Source organism: Aspergillus fijiensis (genome assembly GCF_003184825.1).
Source record: "Aspergillus fijiensis CBS 313.89 unplaced genomic scaffold BO72scaffold_112, whole genome shotgun sequence".
Lineage (NCBI taxonomy): Eukaryota > Fungi > Ascomycota > Eurotiomycetes > Eurotiales > Aspergillaceae > Aspergillus > Aspergillus fijiensis.
This window is the reverse complement of record NW_024469088.1, coordinates 42100-60825: the sequence shown is the minus strand read 5'-3', so window position 1 is coordinate 60825 and position 18726 is coordinate 42100. Positions and strand designations below refer to the sequence as shown.

General features: G+C 52.8%; 7 protein-coding genes and 1 non-coding gene across 8 annotated transcripts; 5 read left to right on the top strand and 3 right to left on the bottom strand.

The window, feature by feature from the left end:
* Nucleotides 1-370: 370 nt before the first annotated feature.
* Nucleotides 371-3623, top strand: BO72DRAFT_502196 (extracellular metalloproteinase; the record flags this gene model as incomplete). Its single annotated transcript, XM_040949036.1, has 6 exons — nt 371-575; nt 1479-1750; nt 1799-2193; nt 2248-2810; nt 2905-3364; nt 3422-3623. 6 exons carry the CDS (start codon nt 371-373, stop codon nt 3621-3623), a joined length of 2097 nt encoding a protein of 698 aa, XP_040795174.1.
* Nucleotides 3624-3727: 104 nt separating this feature from the next.
* On the bottom strand, nt 3728-5478 carry BO72DRAFT_442679 (putative MFS monocarboxylate transporter). The gene is made up of 5 exons (XM_040943521.1): nt 5254-5478; nt 4984-5200; nt 4117-4923; nt 3960-4057; nt 3728-3893 (listed from the first exon to the last, which is right to left on the bottom strand). The coding sequence occupies exons 1-5, from the start codon at nt 5295-5297 to the stop codon at nt 3740-3742; spliced, it is 1320 nt and encodes a 439-aa protein (XP_040795173.1). The 5' UTR covers nt 5298-5478; the 3' UTR covers nt 3728-3739.
* Nucleotides 5479-5788: 310 nt separating this feature from the next.
* On the top strand, nt 5789-7996 carry BO72DRAFT_464070 (Zn(II)2Cys6 transcription factor; the record flags this gene model as incomplete). Its single annotated transcript, XM_040946622.1, has 2 exons — nt 5789-6843; nt 6901-7996. 2 exons carry the CDS (start codon nt 5789-5791, stop codon nt 7994-7996), a joined length of 2151 nt encoding a protein of 716 aa, XP_040795172.1.
* Nucleotides 7997-8011: 15 nt separating this feature from the next.
* BO72DRAFT_453959 (DUF427 domain-containing protein) lies at nt 8012-8757 on the bottom strand. The gene is made up of 4 exons (XM_040946113.1): nt 8603-8757; nt 8447-8552; nt 8304-8384; nt 8012-8249 (listed from the first exon to the last, which is right to left on the bottom strand). Exons 1-4 carry the CDS (start codon nt 8681-8683, stop codon nt 8215-8217), a joined length of 303 nt encoding a protein of 100 aa, XP_040795171.1. The 5' UTR covers nt 8684-8757; the 3' UTR covers nt 8012-8214.
* BO72DRAFT_453958 (BTB/POZ domain-containing protein) lies at nt 8664-10511 on the bottom strand. The gene has a single exon (XM_040946112.1). It carries the CDS (start codon nt 10153-10155, stop codon nt 8902-8904), a length of 1254 nt encoding a protein of 417 aa, XP_040795170.1. The 5' UTR covers nt 10156-10511; the 3' UTR covers nt 8664-8901.
* A 549-nt stretch (nt 10512-11060) lies between these two features.
* BO72DRAFT_453957 (putative aromatic-L-amino-acid decarboxylase) lies at nt 11061-12949 on the top strand. Its single transcript, XM_040946111.1, has 3 exons — nt 11061-11285; nt 11334-12264; nt 12320-12949. Exons 1-3 carry the CDS (start codon nt 11237-11239, stop codon nt 12873-12875), a joined length of 1536 nt encoding a protein of 511 aa, XP_040795169.1. The 5' UTR covers nt 11061-11236; the 3' UTR covers nt 12876-12949.
* A 1969-nt stretch (nt 12950-14918) lies between these two features.
* Nucleotides 14919-15018, top strand: BO72DRAFT_t308. Its single transcript has one exon. It is a non-coding gene; the product is annotated as a tRNA-Thr (tRNA).
* Nucleotides 15019-15854: 836 nt separating this feature from the next.
* On the top strand, nt 15855-17640 carry BO72DRAFT_453956 (magnesium transporter CorA family protein). Its single transcript, XM_040946110.1, has 2 exons — nt 15855-16780; nt 16847-17640. The coding sequence occupies exons 1-2, from the start codon at nt 16263-16265 to the stop codon at nt 17430-17432; spliced, it is 1104 nt and encodes a 367-aa protein (XP_040795168.1). The 5' UTR covers nt 15855-16262; the 3' UTR covers nt 17433-17640.
* The last annotated feature ends 1086 nt before the right edge of the window (nt 17641-18726 follow it).

The following is an 18726-nucleotide window of genomic DNA, read 5'->3' as shown; positions in this document are numbered from 1 at the left end:
GACTACTCCACTTGTTGAAGAATTCCGAGAGCAGCACAGTACTCAGCAACCCTCATGTTTGGAGGTTGCTGGTGAGATGCCCCAGGATTCCAGGCAAGATTCTAGACCAGACTTGGAATCTGGGGCAAAAGTACGAAGCGTTGTTGTTTTGGCTTAACTTGCACTGCACACAAGGCGAGTCAAGGGATAGAGAATTGTTATACTTGGTAGCAAGAAAAACGCTCATACTTACATATTTCCGGGGATCGACCCGTTGCGAAGGAGTGGCTCAGCGGGATTATCTGATAAAACGTACCTTGCAGCTGTTTTGTTTGGGCGATTGCATTGCTGTACTACCTCACTCTCCGGCTCCCTGTCACCATCCGAAGTCATGAACCTGCAGATCAGCCGCATTCCCTCCCGCCCCTTGGTTGTTTTCCTGCTGATGGACGCATCAAGTTTAGCAGATTGGGCCGTCATTGATACTCGTACTTATGCGACCAGTGTTGCTTTTTTGAGTATTGTCGACACCTCTCAGCTCGGCTGGGCCCGCTCGGGGACTGCCGACGCGGAGACCAGCCAAAAGCCAGGCGAGAGTACAGCGCATCGCATCTTGGTTGGATCGTCTTTTTCACGCAAATATCGAGTCTTGGATTAAAGAATTTTATTCTGCAATTGAATTTTGATTGTCCCTTCCCGGCATGCTTCTGTTGCAGAGCGTTTGTCAACATAAGAAGCAGAGATGCCGTGGTGGAGGAAATACGTCAAAAGGCCGACAGATGGGATATCATTTCAGAATTAGGGGCATGATCCAGGTGACTCGACTGACATCGGTGATTTTCAACTTGGTATAAGGCTAGTTTTAGACTTTCAGGCGATGTGTGACCTTGCTGAAGATCGGGCTTAATAGCCAGAGCAAGACTTTATGCCATAGATCTTGATTGCTGATATGCTCTCACTTCAGAGCGTCTATCGCAAACCAAAATAATGAAGAGTCCAGTCTGGACAGATCATAATCACAATCCACTGAGTTTCAATCGATTTGTATTTCCTCCGTGGAGGTCTCTATCCTCTAATGACATGCACGGGTAAGTAGATGTTCTCAACTACCGTGCACATCTTAGGCTTCCATCACAGTCCGTCTCACTACTAATCGAAGTTGGTGTACAAACCGACCCTTGATGTAACAACTAGCTTCTCGCGTGAAACTGCTGTGCCTTACTACGTTATACAACCCGGATTCTGTAATACAACGCACTGCCTTGAAGCGAAGCTCTACATAGAACATGCCTGGAACGTGCTTCAGGCTCAGGCTTCACTTCTTAAAGCAGGCTGGTGCCCTATCAGAAAGCTATACTTGGGTCCAATCTACTCTTCTGCAAGACTTTACACTAGTTCCGTAATCGGCCGAGAGCCTGACTGGATGCGCGCATTGCTATGTATAGGAGCCTTGGGAGTGCTCCCACCGCTATGTACTGGCCAGCCACATCAAAGGCCAGTCCGGAGTCTTGGGGATCTCGACCACTTCCGCTTGACACCACGAGCCACATACGTGGACTCCTCCACTATCTATAACCTCGCGCTGCAGTATCCCTCACTCGGGCAAGAAGACTATGTTGAAACAGCTACAAGGCTTGTTCGAAGCATCTCGCCAGAAACAAGCTTTCGAATCATCAACAACCATTATATCGGAGACAACGGAGTCGGGCATGTGTACTTCCGTCAGACCCTGCATGGAATCGACGTTGAGAACGCTGATTGCAACGTGAACGTAAGACAAACTATCTTCTTAGTCGGGAGAATGTACTCATGCTTTCAGATTGGCAAAAACGGGGAGATCTTTTCCTATGGCAGCTCCTTCTTTGCGGGCAACTTCCCACCGGGCGGTTCGATAGCACAGTCAATTCTCTCACACCCGATTCTTGCTCTCCAACAAGTAGTGGACATTTTGCATGTTCCTATCACAGTTGGCACGGTCAGAGCAAAACCAGTCACACAAAACAACACCTACATTCTCCAGGGAGCCGCAGGCGCAGTCTCAGATCCAATCGCCAACCTCGTGTACCTAGTCACTCCAAACAACACGCTCACCTTGACCTGGCGAGTTGAGACAGACGTTCACGACCACTGGCTCATCACATACATCGACGCAGCAACCAGCACCACAATCCACGGGGTAATCGACTACGTCTCCGAGGCATCCTACCAAGTCTAGTGAGCAGTGATGCCCGCCATCCTCTCTGGCCAGAACTAACCCTTCCAATCCAGCCCATGGGGCACCAACGACCCCACGGACGGCACGCGCATCATCGTCACCAACCCATGGGACCTCGCCTCCTCCCCGTACACCTGGCACAGCGACGGGCTCGCCAACTACATCAGCACGCGAGGCAACAACGCGATCGCGCAGTGGAACCCCAGCGGCGGGCGGCCCTACCGCAACAACTACCGGCCGTCATCCCCGACCCTGGAGTTCCAGTACCCCTACGCGCCGAACCAGACCTACCCGGCGGCCTACCTCAACGCCTCGATCACGCAGCTCTTCTACACCGTCAACGCCTACCACGACCTGCTGTACCAGCTCGGCTTCACCGAAGCCGCGGGCAACTTCGAGTTCAACAACGGCGGCCGCGGCGGCCGGTCCCACGACTACGTGATCCTCAACGCGCAGGACGGCTCCGGCACCGACAACGCCAACTTCGCCGCGCCGCCCGACGGCATCCCTGGCCGCATGAGCATGTTCCTGTGGGTTGAGCCCGGGTCCGCGACGGATGTCATCCGCGACGGGAGCTTCGACTCCGGGATCGTGATCCACGAGTATACCCATGGCTGTACGTATCCAACCACTTCTCTTCCACCCCTTACCACCACCCCCTTTCACCACCAGCTTGAAACTGCTAGCTAACCGCCAGGAATAAAAAACAGTATCAACCCGCTTGACCGGCGGGCCCCACAACGCCGGCTGCCTCAGCACCCTCGAATCCGCCGGCATGGGCGAAGGTTGGGGCGACTTCATGGCCACCGCCATCCGCGTGAAGCCGGCGGACTCGCGCAACACCTCGTACACCGTGGGCGCCTGGGCCCAGGCTACCAAGTCCGGGGTGCGCGCGTACCAGTACTCGACCTCCTTGCGCGAGAATCCGCTGCTGTATACGCATGTCAATGAGTTCGAGGGCGTGCATGCCATCGGGACGGTGTGGGCTAGTATGCTGTATGAGGTGATGTGGAATCTGATGGATCGGTATGGGGTGGGTAGCAGTGTGGGTGGGGGGTTAGGGATCAGTGGTGCTGGTGGTAGTTATCTGCATCGTGGTTTTGGTAAAGGGGTGAGGGAGATGGATGGGAGGTATTTGAGCTTGAAGTTGGTGGTGGATGGGATGGCTTTGTGAGTTATCCCCATGTTCGTTCTCCTTCTTTGGGGGTTAGAGCTGACTGAGGATAGACAACCGTGTAATCCGACCTTTGTGCAAGCGCGTGATGCGATCCTGGACGCAGATGTGGCGCTTACTGGGGGTAAGAATGGGTGTGAGATTTGGAGGGGGTTTGCGAAGAGAGGGTTGGGGTCTGGGGCGAGGTATCGTCGGTTCAGGAGGATGGGGAGTACGACTATTCCTCCGGGGGTGTGTCAGGATTTAATGAGGTGAACTAGTATAAGCTGAGATACTTCATCTTATAAGTGGAGTCTTTAATCGAATTATATCGCGCTATAGCCGACTTCTTTATAGTGCGTAATTCACAGTTGCGACCAGATAGATGGCGATCAAACCACGGCGAAAAAAGCCCGACTCTGCATCACCCTCGCCACCAACAGCAGCAGACTCCCCACCAGAAGACTCACGCCCGAGTAAATGGACAACGATAAATAGCCATACTTCTGAGCAAGCTCCCCACTAATCGGAATCCCGGCCATAGCACTGTGCATCACCTCAAGTTAGCCATCATAACCGACACCCCCTGTTGATGGGAACAGAAATCCTTACGAAAGAGACGCAGCAGCCATCACAACCCCGACCGCAAGACCAACACTCTTCGGTGTCGCCAGCTGCAGCGCACACGCCTGCTGGAGCGACAGAATAGCCTAAGATTTACGTTTCCATTAGTCGCTTGTGTCCCAGCGTCCAAGTCAGAAATGCCTACCCCGGAGGAAAACCCATAAGCAGTCGAGAAGATCACCAGGCCCGCCACGGACGTTACCTTGGTCCAGCACAAGGCGACTATGCCGGAAGTAAACGTAGCCACGAAGCAGCAGTTGAAGCGTCCGTATCGGTCCGCCAGGATCCCTGGCAGGATCCGGCCGAACAGGGAGGCGCCGTTGATGATGGAGATGGTGTAGAAGGCGAGGTCGGCGGAGAAGCCCTCCGCGACGGCGTAGGAGGTGGTGTAGAAGAATGGGGAGAACATGCCGAAGTAGATCATGAAGAAGGCGAGGCAGGTTAGGTGCATGGCGGGATTCTTGAGGATTGAGGGGGTTTCGTGTGAGGAGGGCTTCTGGGAGTGCTGCTCTTGAGGGATGATGGGGCTGCTTGATTTTTTAGCATCGAGGGGTGTTAGGGATTGTGTTTGAAGAGTAGTGGTGGCGGTTGGTAAGGGAGGATAGGCTGGGGGTCGGCAGCAGAGACAGGAGACGGTCAGAAGAGGGATCATGATGAATGCGACGATGCGCATGGTCCATCCGAAGCCAATCCGCGGGTTCTGGAGGAGGTTGTTGACTGCAATGGGCCAGACGACGCCGCCGAGAGAGGAGCCGGAGATGACGATCCCCACTGCTGCACCCCGATTGACCTTGATGTGCTGGCCCACGAGAGCTATCATGGGGCAGGTGAGGAGTGATTGGGAGATCCCGAGAAGAATCCCCTGGGCGAGGATGAACTGGTATAGCTCCTTGCAGAGAGAGGTCATCATGAGTGAGAAGACGGTCCCGAAGGATCCTATGCAAAGGAGGATCTGCTCGCAAGTTAGCCGGGTTTGGGGCGGGTGGTCTGGCTGCAGTGTAGAAAGACGAACCCTTGGCCCAATTGTGTCAAGTAATGGGCCCGACACAAGTGATACAGAGAAGATAAAAAATACAGCCAGTGCTCCGATCCAGGCGATGGTGGACTGGGACTCATCCGCCAGCTGAGATTTCGAGTAGTACTCCTCGAACAGGCCAAATGAGTTCACAAAGCCGACTGTGCAGAAGACACCAGTGAAAGATCCTAGAAGCATGAGACATGCTCGTGGTCTGAGTCTGTCAGCTTGCTCAGAGCTGCTGATTGAATGTCAGCAGAGACTCACGTGTATTCGCTCTGGGGCTTCGAAGGTTGATCGGAGCTACCCATCGTGGAAGGTCGATCGACTTCTGCTGATTGTGGTGGATGTCTTGGATATGAGCTCGAGCAGAGTCATCGCTATAGTAGGCATTTGAATGCTTTTATAAAGTGATGAGACAAGTAGTAGTAAATGTGAACTTTCTCCGTCCGGAGTGTCCGAGACGTATGGATTGTGCTTGTTTGTTTGCTGGCACGGCTGTCTGTAGCACAAGTACTATGAAATGAATGAATGGCTCTTCCTCAGCAAAGGTGCTGGATGGTCCGCTCCGGCGCCCGGACTCTCCGCGGATTCTCCGAGCGGGGCCGCCAACTAGACAGCCTCCCAACTTCCTGTTGCCAATTACACTTCCGCTGTTAGCCATCTACTCATCGAGATGCTTCAGCCCCCGATGATTGGTGATCCACGGATTTGGTAGCTTGTCATACTTACCTACAATCCCAGGAGTTGTGATCCCCTTGTAGGTGACACAATCTGATTCGGGCCAGCAGATAATCTCAATATGAAGCGAAAGGCCGCACCAGAACCTCCCGATCCTCAACCGAAGCGAACGCCTCGCCAGGACCCTGTCTCCTGTGAATCATGTAGGACAAAGAAAATCAAATGTGATCGACAGCAACCATGTGCAAGTTGTTCTCTTCGCAGATTGACCTGCAAATATGAACGACCTGGGGCTACCGCAAGAGACAGCAGACTCCGAGATACCCCGACATCAAGCCATGATGGCCCTGTGCTCGCTCAGAGTCCGCAAGATAAGCAGACTCTCTCGTCGACTAAGACTCTAGCCTCGAAGAACAATAGGGAGCTGATACAAACAGCCGACTGGCTGGAAAATATTCACATGGCCGCGAGGATTCCAACAGCCACTCCAGATTGGCTGCGCGATGGGCTGCGTGAGCCTCAAAGAACTGGAAACCCAATCCCAACTCCGGAAGCTCGTCCCTCCATATCCTCGCTCGCATACTTGTACAAGGACCGGTCTGCTTCCAAAGAGAACCCAGCGACGGTTGACTTGAGGGCGTACCTCCCTGATAGAGACCAGGCAATGTCACTGTTTCAATACTACATCGACTACGTCGGGCCCTTATACCATATTATCATTCCAAGTCGCGTCAAATCCCAGGTGGATGACATCTATCGCTCGGTTGAAGTTGGATCACCGATAATTCTCGATCATCTGGCTTTAATGTTCAGCATAATGGCAAGCTCTCTTTACCTGCAACTGTCCCTGGAGAGTTCTGCCGATGCAGAGGCCTGCAGTCGCGAGTTTTCGTACCTGACTGGTGCGGCCCTGATCCAGAGTAATTATTCCGTATCTCCCACGATAGAAGGGCTGCAAGCGACCATGGTTGTCATGCACAATCTCTACGTTTGGAACATACAGCCAACAGTCAGCGGACTTTTCGCGCTGGGGTCTATTATTAGCCAGGCTAAAATTCTGATGCTCCATTGCATCGATTCGCCGCGAGTTCGAGAGGAACGAGAAGCGACTGGGTTTGACTGCTTAGAAGTAGAACTCAAAAGACGGCTCTGGTGGGACTTGGTATCTTATGACTGGTAAGCTTCACTGGATCTGTGACTAATATACCTGCATCGCTGAAAGTTTCGATCAAGGATCCTTGGTAACTTGACTGGTCCCCAAGAATGGACATACTCGATACAAAAGAATCATATGAACGTTCAACAACCATCGAATACCGACGACGAGCTTATCGAGAAGGAAGGTGCTGTGACGTCACTGCCCAGCTGCGTACCTACAGACATGTCCTATGCGCTCCAGCGCCTTAAGTTGGCAATCCTATGTCGTGAAATCATTGACGCGACATCACACGATCACCTTCGTGGTCTAGAGCTAGACTACAGCAAAATACTTGAGCTGGATCGCAAATTCCATCAGCTGATCTCAGAGATCCCGGAATTCTTCCGCCTCGATCCGGGCTCCCAGCGCCGGTTTGAGCCAATCTATAAAGAGCGACCGGCCATTGCATGGCAAAGGTATGTCCTACAGCAAGGCTTCTTCTCTCGGCTGTGCCGATTGCATCGGCATCACTTCATCCGTGGCGCGCGTGAGCCCACATTTGCGTGGTCTCATCTCATCGGCCTCCAATCCGCTCGAAAAGTAATCGAAATCAGGAAGATTTTAGACGAGGGCGACCTCGGCTATAATCCGCCCGTCTCAGTGGTTTGGTCTGTCACTCACCATGTGTTCATGGCTACTGTGATTCTCTTGATGGATGCTTGCTTCAACTGGGATGATATCCTGGCGGAAAGAAGGAAGGAGGAAGTGCTCGACGCCTGCCGCATGCTAAGCAAGGCACACGAGTCATCTTCACTGGTACGCGAAGGTATAGATGCGATGATGAGCGTACTACGGAGACATTGGAAGAGCAGCACTCAATCATTCGCCGCACCACACGAGGTCAATCCATCCAATGCGCCGCTTGGACCTCGACTGGTCAAAGAACCAGTGCGCATCAATCCAGCCATGACGGGAGTTTACAATACACCATCCACGGCGATCGACGTGCATGATGTTACAATAGATACCACAGCCACAGACTTGCCTCCTGATGGACAATTTGAAGAAATTTGGTCAGAAATGCTGGAAAGCGGCAACATATTAACACTAGAGTCTGCGGATTGGACGGAGTTACTTGATGAGTTGACGGATACCAGCCTGCCTGGCAATCGCCCTTTGGCGTTCAGTTGATGATGGTTGGAGGTGAACGAAAGGGACTTGTCACTGTTAGATGCTTGGACGGCTCTGTTTCGATGACCCCGTTTTCGAGTCCGTTGTCGCATGAGATATTTCGAAGTCTTGCACGGAAATTACAATTCATAGAGGGCATGATTCATGGTCTGTACACTTGAAACCAGCACTAAATCCAAGCTGTTGCACCAAATATCGAAGTGGCTAATTATCACCCGCTAGTCTTCAACCGTCACATTGACCTTACTAGTGTCTGACCGGGGCAATCCATCAGCTTCGAGCTCCTAAGTTGATGCGGTGAACTCACAGAAAGCCACATGATCCTTGATATTCATGGCAGCGTCGTATGGCTTGGCATAATACCACGCTGCTTTAGGATATGTTTTTTCTGAATGATGCACGATGTCAGTCATACTTTCTGGAAAGCAGAAGCAGGCTCCAATGACAGACCTCCCACTACAACGGAGTAGTACGAAGCATGTCCTTTCCATGGACAGAACGTAGAAAGATCAGTCGGGACAAAGAGAGACTCATCCTTGATTGCTGAAGGAGGAAACTGATGAATGTGAGCTTAGCCAAACAAATGGACCAGGACTGAGAGCCTACGTAAATGTTGCCTTCGACCGTTTCCCACGATGCAGTCTCAGCAAGGACGGTGTCGTCAACGATAGCCTTTGCGACAGGCATAATGGGTTGGGTTGGTTCTCTTGTCGGAATATGTTTCGAATGCAGAAGAGGAAGGAAGAAAGGTTGGAAAGATGACGAAGTTGACGAAGTTGACATTGTTCAACTACTATGATTACAAACTGGAGGCACGTGAGTGCGGGGAAATCGGCATACAATAATATCATCGATAAGGGTCTATCCGTTTGGACATCCCAGGCTACTTACTCCGTACATGCAAACTACTCTTCAAAGTGTGGTTCCACCCAATGTCTGCCCATCTCCATATCTCTCAGATCTTCGAAGTCCCAATTGTTAACGTCATAGCCATCAATCTCGTAAGGCCAGCCGACGTGATCAAAATCCACGGCAGGGGCATTCCAAGGCCAGTGGTGATTCCAGGCCGAATCTAGGCGGGTGTCACCGAGCGTCAGTCCTGGATCTGCGACAGCCTGCTCCAATGTCTCCACCAGCCGATCTCCATACGACGAGCAGGCCCGTGGTGTTGGTTTATCCACGAGGTGCAACCGGTCATAAGTTCGTTGGACGCATTCCTTGCCCTGGTGGACCAGTCGCAGGAGTTTCGAAGGGGACATTTCAGTGCACAGCGGATACCGCGCGAGGCGCAGGATCTTCCGCCACATTAGGGTGCGCTGGTCGCCGTTGGGATCGGCCAGGTTACAGAAGCCTCGGACGCGTTGGATCTCGTCCCGCAGCGCCACGCGCATTTCGCGCAACATGTTGCTTCTAGCCACGTTGATCTTCTCGTAGATCGGAAGCGGCAGCACGGCGTCGGGAGGCGGGACCATGTGCGGATGTCGCATGATCAGCGTGCCCGTGGCTTCCTTGAAGCCGTCGCGCACGTTGAAGACCCACATGATGTACAGCATCCAGTCGATGACCTGCGCATCGGACGGCTCCGGGTCGCCGGGCCACATGTTCTCCACCCAGGTGGTAACAACCGGCATCACGGGCCTGAACAGATGGAACTTGTCAACCACCTGGGCAATATCCTTGAGCAAGGCCATTTCGATACCGCCGCTCGGCATATTGGCCCACCTACCGTGGACAGCCTGCATGACCGTGTAGAACGCTGCAGGATTGACGTCGTCGTAAGTAAGGGTCAAATGGCCGGTCTCTCTGAACCGGATGCCCTCTTCGAAGTTGGGCTCGAACAGAGCATAGAAGTATGGGGAGGCTTCCGCGAGGTGTCGCGAGCTGCACAGCATCTTATACTGCCATCTGCCATTGTGGATGACCACAGTTACGTCACTCTTATAGCAGAGCGTGTCTACAATCCCGTCGAACGGGTTCAGGAGGTCGGAACCGCATTCGGGCCAGTTACCCTCATCATTGGAGGGTTCTGAATCAGTGTCAGCCTCTGAATCGGAGTCGGAAGAGAGTATATCGTCTTCATCCGAGGAGTCTACGTCCTCTGGTGGGAGCAAAGATCCCGGCCATTGGAGGACAAATGGGGTGTTGGGAGGGGTCGGCATTCTGCAGACTCACCTTTCTTGCAACTAGGCTTCGGATTGGGTGTCAGCTTGATATGAAGAATCAATCTTTTGCATCCACTGACTGACTGAGGGGTTGATGTCGGATCACTCACCTCATCGATGAGGAGTTGGTTGTCTTATATACACGAGCCATGTCATCCCGCTATGAGAACTCCGTCGTATGTACTGGAGATGCTCAGGAAGTTGTATGATGGATATACATGTTGCGGGATCTTGGTTGTGGTTCATTGTAAGAAACTGAAGTGTTAAGAAAAGCCCCCTTCAAAAATAGTGGAAATGCGCCAATTGCATGTATACCAGAAGATCTCCGCCATGGCTCATTGTTCAAAATCGAGGAAAGAAAGCCAACCTGTGATTTCCTGAAGGAAGTTCTCATTACGAGAGGCACAAGTTATGAGAAAGCCCAACATTATGACTGACTAGCAGTGTAGAAGTGTAGGACTGAAATCAGGAGGCAATCAATCTGACGTGCTCTTGTTGACCGCAGTATACGCCTAGCTTTGAATCAAGATCATACCAGCTATCGATTAGCCTACCTTTTCCGGCTTCGCTGATGATAAGAGAAATGCGGGGGCGGAGCACTTGTCAACGACAGGGCGCGCAGCACTTAATCACCTCCTAGCACTTGCTGCGACAATTATTCTGGGAGACCCTATTGGCGCATAACCTAGTATGAGGTCTGCTCTCTATGAATCGCGTATTGAAGGATATTCCAGGCAATTTGTATGGCTCAAGACACTAAACTCAAGTGGGGATAGCGCATGGCTCGGAACGTCGGAAATGCGGAATGGCGGAATGGCCGCGCGCGCGCGCCCTGCCGCTGACGAGAGACACAAATTCCCCACAGGCTTATCGATAAAAAAGCTGTTCTTTCTTCTTCGCTACACTGGATCTTTTCTTGTCTCATCGCCATTGTACATTGTCTGGGACTTTTTCTTGGTTGTTGGAGGCTGTCTGTCGCTTTCTTGCTTTGTGATTCTACCTTAATTGAGTTATACTCCTTCCTTCCTCCGGTACCCTTCGAGCGGCGTCTTCCGCAGCGCCGAGTCCTTCCCCGCACATGGATCGCGAACAGTTCAGAACAGCAGCTCATGCTGCGGTTGATGAGAGTCAGTCTCCGGATTGATGGAATACTGGTTTGGTGCTAATCCCAGCAGTCATCAACTACTTCGAAGGCCTCCCCTCCCAGCGTGTCCTCCCCACCGTCGAACCCGGTTACCTCCGCCCTCTGATCCCCGAGAACCCGCCGGAGCAGCCGGAAGAATGGTCGCAGATCCAGGCGGACATCGAGGACAAGATCAAGCCGGGGCTCACGCACTGGCAGTCGCCCAACTTCATGGCCTTCTTCCCCGCGGGGGTCACCTACCCCAGCATCCTGGGGGAGATGTACTCGGCGGCGTTCACCGCGCCGGCGTTCAACTGGCTTTGCTCGCCGGCCTGCACGGAGCTGGAGACGATCGTGATGGACTGGCTGGCCAAGGCCCTGGCGCTGCCGAAGTGCTTTCTCAGTACCTCCGAGAACCGCGGCGGCGGCGTCATCCAGGTGACCGCCAGCGACACGGTGGCGACGATGATGATCGCGGCGCGCGAGCGGCGCGTGACGGAGCAGGTTGTCGCGGAGGGGCTCAAGCCGGATAGCGTGGAATATGAGGACCGCATGATGGAGCTGCGGCCCCGGCTGGTCGCCCTGGCCAGCAACCAGGCGCACAGCAGCACCGCCAAGGGCTCCCTGCTGGCCGGCACCCGCTTCCGCAGCGTTACGGCTCGGCTGGAGGATAACCTGGAGATGACGGCGGCGGGACTGCGCGAGGTGCTCGAGCAGTGCGACAAGGACGGGCTGACGCCTTACTTCATCACTCTTGGGTTCGGAACGACCAACACGTGCGCCGTGGATCGGTTCGCGGAGATCAAGGCGGTGCTGCGCGAGAAGCCCCACTGGCAGCGGATCTGGGTGCATATCGATGCGGCGTATGCGGGCGCCGCCCTGGTGGCGGACGAGTGGCAGTACATCGCCAAGGACTTTGCGGAGGGCGTGGATAGTTTCAACCTGAACATGCACAAATGGTTGCTGGTCAACTTCGATGCAAGGTATGTTGTCCCAAGAATTGTTCGGTTAGTGCCATGCTGACACCCGGCATGATAGCTGCCTGTTCGTTCGCAACCGGTACGACCTCACCAACGCCCTGGACATCACCCCGGCCTACCTCCGCAACGAGTACTCCGACTCCGGCAAGGTGACCGACTACCGCAACTGGTCCATGTCCCTGGGCCGGCGCTTCCGGGCGCTGAAGATCTGGTTCGTGATGCGCAGCTACGGCCTCACCGGGATGAAGGACTACATCCGTAAGACCATCGGGATCGGCGAGGTGTTCGCCGACTTGATCCGCAGCCGTCCGGACATGTTCGAGCTGATCACCGAGCCCGCGTTCGCGCTCACCGTGTTCCGCATCAAGAGCCCCAAGGCCGCGGTGACGGAGGGCGCGTCCGTGCTGCAGCCGGACGAGGCGTCCAACGCGCTGACCAAGGAGGTCTACGAGCTGATCAACTCCCGCGGCGAGATCTTCATCACGTCGACGGTCATCGCGGGGGTGTATGTCATCCGTGTCGTCAGCGCCAACCCGGCCGCGGAGGAGAAGTATATCCGCCGGGCGTTTGAGATCTTGGTGCAGACCACGGAGGAGGTGCTCCAGCGGGAGTAATTGAATCAGACCATGTATTCTAGTATAGATATCTTAGTGCTTGTTGTATACTTAGCCATAAATCACGATCGCGGCGCCCTCGAGTCCAACATCAATCATTCCCACGCTCATCTTCTAACCATATTCTAGCCTCACGCACCCACTCCCTCGCTACGGAGAATGCCCCCGCATTTTATCTAATATGTGTCGTGACCCTCCCTCGAGAAATCAAGACCCTCCGCCACCCCCTCCACAACCACCCCCTCCACTATGCCCTCCGCCGCCACCACAACCTCCTCCACCATGGTGACCCCCTCCTCCATGATGTCCACCACCATGATGCCCCCCACCACTATAGTCCCCACCCCCACCATCCACATAAACCCCATGCGCCGCGCGTCGTCGCGGATACGAGCTCGTCCTCGACGACAGTTTATGAGATGAGGAATACCGCGCCGGAGAGGTCCGTTCCTCGCTGCGAGAGGAGAAGCACATTGTTTCGTTCTGCGGTAGTTTCCCCGAGAACAGCGTGTCGAATATTATATCACGAGTAGGAAGATGCGGTCTCTCGCGATGTCTCTGAGCAGGTGGGCTCCTGGCTTTGGATGTGTGAAGGCCTGATCGAAATGGGCTTTCCTTCTTCTTTGGTCTAAGGATTGGACCTGGGTTGGAAAGCAGTGTGTTTTGAATTCTTGCGATAGTTGTCACGGTGCTTTGAGCTTTGCCTTGAGTTTTGTAGCGGCAAAGTGGAATCCATGCAAAGCTAGGCTAGTGGGTAAGGTAGGTAGGTAGGTAGGTAGGTAGGTAGGTAGGTAGGTAGTCTTATATCCCTAATTCCCTACTTCCGTCGCTGTGCTCGCTGCGTCATTCACCGGATGAGGGTGATCGAGCAAGGCTGAGCTGAGTCAGGGGGGGAGATGAGGCTACCAAGGTCAAAGTAAGTATGCTAAGCGGGATGAGCCTTGCAGGTTCTGGTATATGGTGAACCTGGTGACGGCGATGGTCGATCCGCAAGGCTTCCTTCATCGGGACCGGACTCTCTTCCATGCGGTTGGCTGGCGTGCGCTTGCGGGTTGCGGTTTGCGGTTTGCTTGTGGCGCGGAGTCGGGCACGGGGCGTTCGCCGCGGGGGCTGTGCTTCCGTTCCCACGCGTGATGTCGGATACGAGGGGTGGGTTACTTCTTCGTGTTTTAGGTGATGGAACTTCGTGGGTTATTGTGATTTAGGGAATTGGTGTTGCGGTGGCGGAGCTGGGTGTGTCTTGAGGGGTTAGGTATAATCTGGCTGGTTGTTTGTGGTTATGGGTGCTGGAATGGGTTCTCATCTTAGTACAGTGCTGAAGAGCTAAAGATATTGCGAATGGAAGGGTTCTAATTTATATCGAAGGTGAGGTATTTTGTATGATGTTGAGGATGCTGGCTGTATAGATGAGGGGAGATAGGCAGGGAAATCGCCGGATGCAGTCCACTTAGTCTATAGGCTCTTTTTTGTTGCAGTACATGCACGACCGGGACAAGCTAAGCGATTCGATCTCGATAAAGTAAAAGCGATACTACCCACGGCTACAATCACTGTAAAAGTGTTTGAACACCCTCCTTCGGGTGGTTCTTTTCTCTTATATACTCAGGACTAGTTACACTTTGAAATTGTCACCATATTCGCCGTGAGAATGCCTTTTACCATATGAATCAAACAGAAGAGCGATCAGGTCGGCGGTGCGTAGATGTGGCGTTTCTGAACCAAATAGTGGAGGGTGCGAATTCATTTTTTTCACTGCCTAAGGCCCTAGGGCCGGGACGAACCCTCTTTGCTGGATCTCTTTCCTAGGAATATGGGAAAACACTAACAACAGGCAAGACAAGACTGAACTGAAGATTGCAGCAGCCCTACCTCGGCTTCTAGTTTTTTAAATGATCCATAGTACTACCCATCATCCCCTCTAATCCTATCTACTCAAAAATAACTTTCCACATGAATCTGCAGTGGTACAAGCAAAAGATGCATCCTGAAGCGTTCAGAAAAATGGGGCTATATTTTAGTTTCGAGTACAACTGTACAACAACAGCCGCGGTGGTGTAGTGGTATTAACATTGCAGAGCCCCCGTACTAGCCTTATGCTAGCGGTGTGGAGTGCAGATTCTGGGTTCGAGTCCCAGTCGCGGCATCTTTTTTTGTCTCTCTGCGAGGAAGGAAGGCGTCGTGAAGATATCATCGGTGAGAAGAGTGTGTTGGAGGGTGGTTGTTGGGGAAGGTACGTCATACAACTAGAAGTGTGGATGAAATGGTTGTTGTAGTAGAAAGAGTCTAGTATAACGGAAAGGGACCCGCTTATGGAGACCAACGGATGCAGGTACGCTAATCATGACATTCAGATGTACAGCGATGATGTGTAATCGACATGCTATGCAGCAAGTAATCTAGCGTTGGATCAGTGAGGGGAATGAGGGAAGAAGCTCGAGACGTACAGCTCATAGAAAATCGACTGGAAGGCTGCCAGCCCAGAACGGTATAGTGACACGATCGCCCCGGTAGCTATCACTACAAGCAAGGGCCGCAAAACCAGCAGGACGGCATACTTAACGATCGACACGGTAGTCCGCCTGTTAGATCAGAAACTGCAAATCAATTTGCTTCATGACCGTCATCTTACAGGATAGAAGTGGTCATGTTTGTCAATCTTAACGATGACCAATAGTCACGGGGTCTTATTGCATGGTACTGGGGGTAGGGCCTAGTCTGCCTTTTAGGTTATTCTATTATCCAGCTTTAATCCCTGGGAGGGAGGTCGGTCTTTATATCCACCATGCTAGAGGCGGGCTTTCCCAAAGCCACGGTGCTATTTAAAGGAATGTACTCTATTTGATTGACGCACAGGTGGCAAGGGGATTGAGACACGGGCTCTGACGTCGAGAATTGTGCTGCCTGGATTTGTACAATCTGGCTGATATCTTTGCCGCTCTTTCCGACTTCCTGGCCAGGTAAAGTGGAACCAGGAGGTAGCCAACCGGGTCCCTTTTCTGCAAGCATGAGGCCACGTCTGGTGAATTTGACTGGGCTTCCAAGGCAAAAGTTGAGTTTGCCGGCTCCACCCGGACCCCAAAGTCTCCACACCCTTTCAGCCCTACAGGGCTGGCTGCCCAGGGGGTGTACTTCCCCCAAAGTTCCCTACTGACTTTTCCTCAAAACAGTTCCATCCTCTTTGCTCAATCTCAAGTCATACTGCTGATCTGTCAGTACAACACCACGTATGGGATCGTCTGCGGCCATCCGAATCACATCCAGTCCTACAAATCGGACGCCTACAAGTCAATGGGTTGAACATCCACATTTGCGGACCTTCCTGCCATCCGACAAAATCTAATGTTCGACTCTCCCTGGCCGCCTGGTGCCAGTTCATAAACGCACTTAATGCATCCGGAAGACACTCCTCGCTTCACCCACTTTTCCTGTCAATCTCAAGAGGTCACGGTAGCCTCCACCTTTGAAGGTCTCCTGGCCGACCGGTCCGAGCAACTCCCAGAATCAGATGAGCTCAAAGCAGACGCATGGTGGTTGGACATCTGCAACGCCTCTGAAGAGGATGTCAAGGCGGTCGGGCAAGCTCTTTCGATTCATCCCTTGACGGCCGAAGATATCGTCACGCGCGAGCCACGGGAGAAGATCGAAACCTTCCGGAATTACTATCTAATTTCGTTCCAGACCCTGCTGTCAGCCACGGAGGACGACAGCTTGGAGCGGATAAAGTCTTTGACTAGTCAGCCACACACCATCCCTGACTCGGCCGGGTTATACATCCTCGTCTTCAAGAACGCCATCGTCACGTTTTCTCCCAAAGGATGCAACCATGTGTCGCGGGTGCTAGATCGAATCCACCGGATGCAGGATCCGTCAATCATGTCGAGTGAATGGATTTGCTATGCCTTGATGTGAGTTCCCTATTTCCGGAAATGGTTCGAAATCGGATCAAGAGGATGAGGCTGACAAGGTAACAGCGACGATATCGTCGACAGTTTCGCGCCTTACATGCGAGCCGCGGAGCGCGACTGTGACGCCATCGAAGACCAAGTGTTCATGGCGCGGGCCGATGACATCAAAGCGATCATCCCACTGGTCGACCGCCTCCACAAGAGTATCACCCAGCTCACCAACTGCCTGAGCGGGAAGAACGACGTCCTCAACGGGTTCGTCAAGCGTTGCCAGGCGAAGAGCCAGAACGCCGTCTTCTCGAAAGCGGAGATGATCGTGTACCTGGGCGACGTGCAGGACCATCTGGTCACCACGCTGACCAGTCTGTCTCACTTCGACGAGATTGTCGGTCGGTCGCAGGCGAACTTCCTGGCGCAGATGAGCGTCAACAACATCCGGCTGAGCTTGAACATCAACGAGATTCTGAGCAAGGTGACGGTCCTCGCGAGTATCTTTGTGCCGTTGCATATGATCACGGGGCTGTGGGGGATGAATGTGCCCGTTCCGGGGCAGAATGCTGATGGGCTGGGGTGGTTCTTTGGGATTGTGGGGTGTTTTGTTGCATTTATTGTTGTGTGTTGCATAGTCGCGCAGCGGATGAAGTTGCTATGATCCTACTGACCTAAGGGGCTTGTCTGCGCATGGGAGACGGAGTTTAGCAGATTGAATATAATATGTAAGCCAATTGGGTATGCTGTACTGCAGCCGGACCATACCTGTTCGCGTCAGATTGCAATTTTTGTTGGTATCGGAAAATCGGGAATAGTTCATAAACGTTTTCTCGGGCAGTATGACGTTCATCGGGCTAGGATAAATTAAGAGCAAATCCCATTCGAGATTCTGATGGCTGATGGTCTAGATGATCTCTCGTGGTAGGCGATAGCCTTCTTGAACCCTAGTTAGCGCTGCCTGGGCTGAGTTCTAGATCTGACGCACCCTCTTTCCGGATGGCATCACAGACTGCTAGAAAGTGCCAAGACGGAAGTATGACCCTTGTCCGATAGTAATCAATTGCAAGGGAAGCCCCAGGCTATCGTAGTAGAGACTCCGGGGTCTGCTCGTATTTCGCGACGACACCCCTGCGAGCCTTTCCGCCCGGGATAAAATGTTGTCTGTCTCTTGTCCCTCTGCGATGATTAAAATATGTGTTGATTTCAGGAAAACGAGTTTTTCGTCGTGGCGCATATTGGTGCTTACACTTATCGACCTAGGCCTCTTGTGGGTGTGCTTATCTAGGATTTGCCTGAAGAAGCCAAGCATTTCTTTCGCTGCAGCTTCGTCAAAATCACATGGATCATGCACCAATGGCAACCGCCCATTGATAGTCGACCACCTCGTTGATCCTTGGGTTGCATCACACCAGTTGTCCTAGTGCTCTACTCCGTAGTGCTTTTTTGCCCCGAATCCTGGCCTGGAATAATCATTAACCTTACATGATTATAATGTGTAATTCTGGCAGCCCTTCTCAACCATTCGGAAATGGTCCCTTCTTTCTCCCAGAAAGATACCATTTGGGTTCTGATCCCAACAAAAATTCTAAGCGATCTCCATTATCACATGCCAAAAAGTCGAACACGGGGAGTCTTTAATCCCCACTCTTTCTAGCATCTAAGGGTGGAAGTTTTCGGAGCCTCGACCAGTGGGTGACCTCTCTGTGTACAAAAAGTTCCACGTGGCGCTCGGACTAATCCTGTCGGCCAATGAAACAGCTTGAAGAAGAATTATACGAATCAATTGGAATGTGGTTAGTGCAACGCTTACCCAGACACTAGACTCGGTTGAGGAAAGCGGTCCAGTGGGCGGGAACTGCAGCACTGCAGCACTGCACCTGGAAAATGCCCCCCCGCCCACTCACTGTCTGTTCACTCACTGGCTGCTGTTCTTGCTCGGTGTCTTATCTACCATC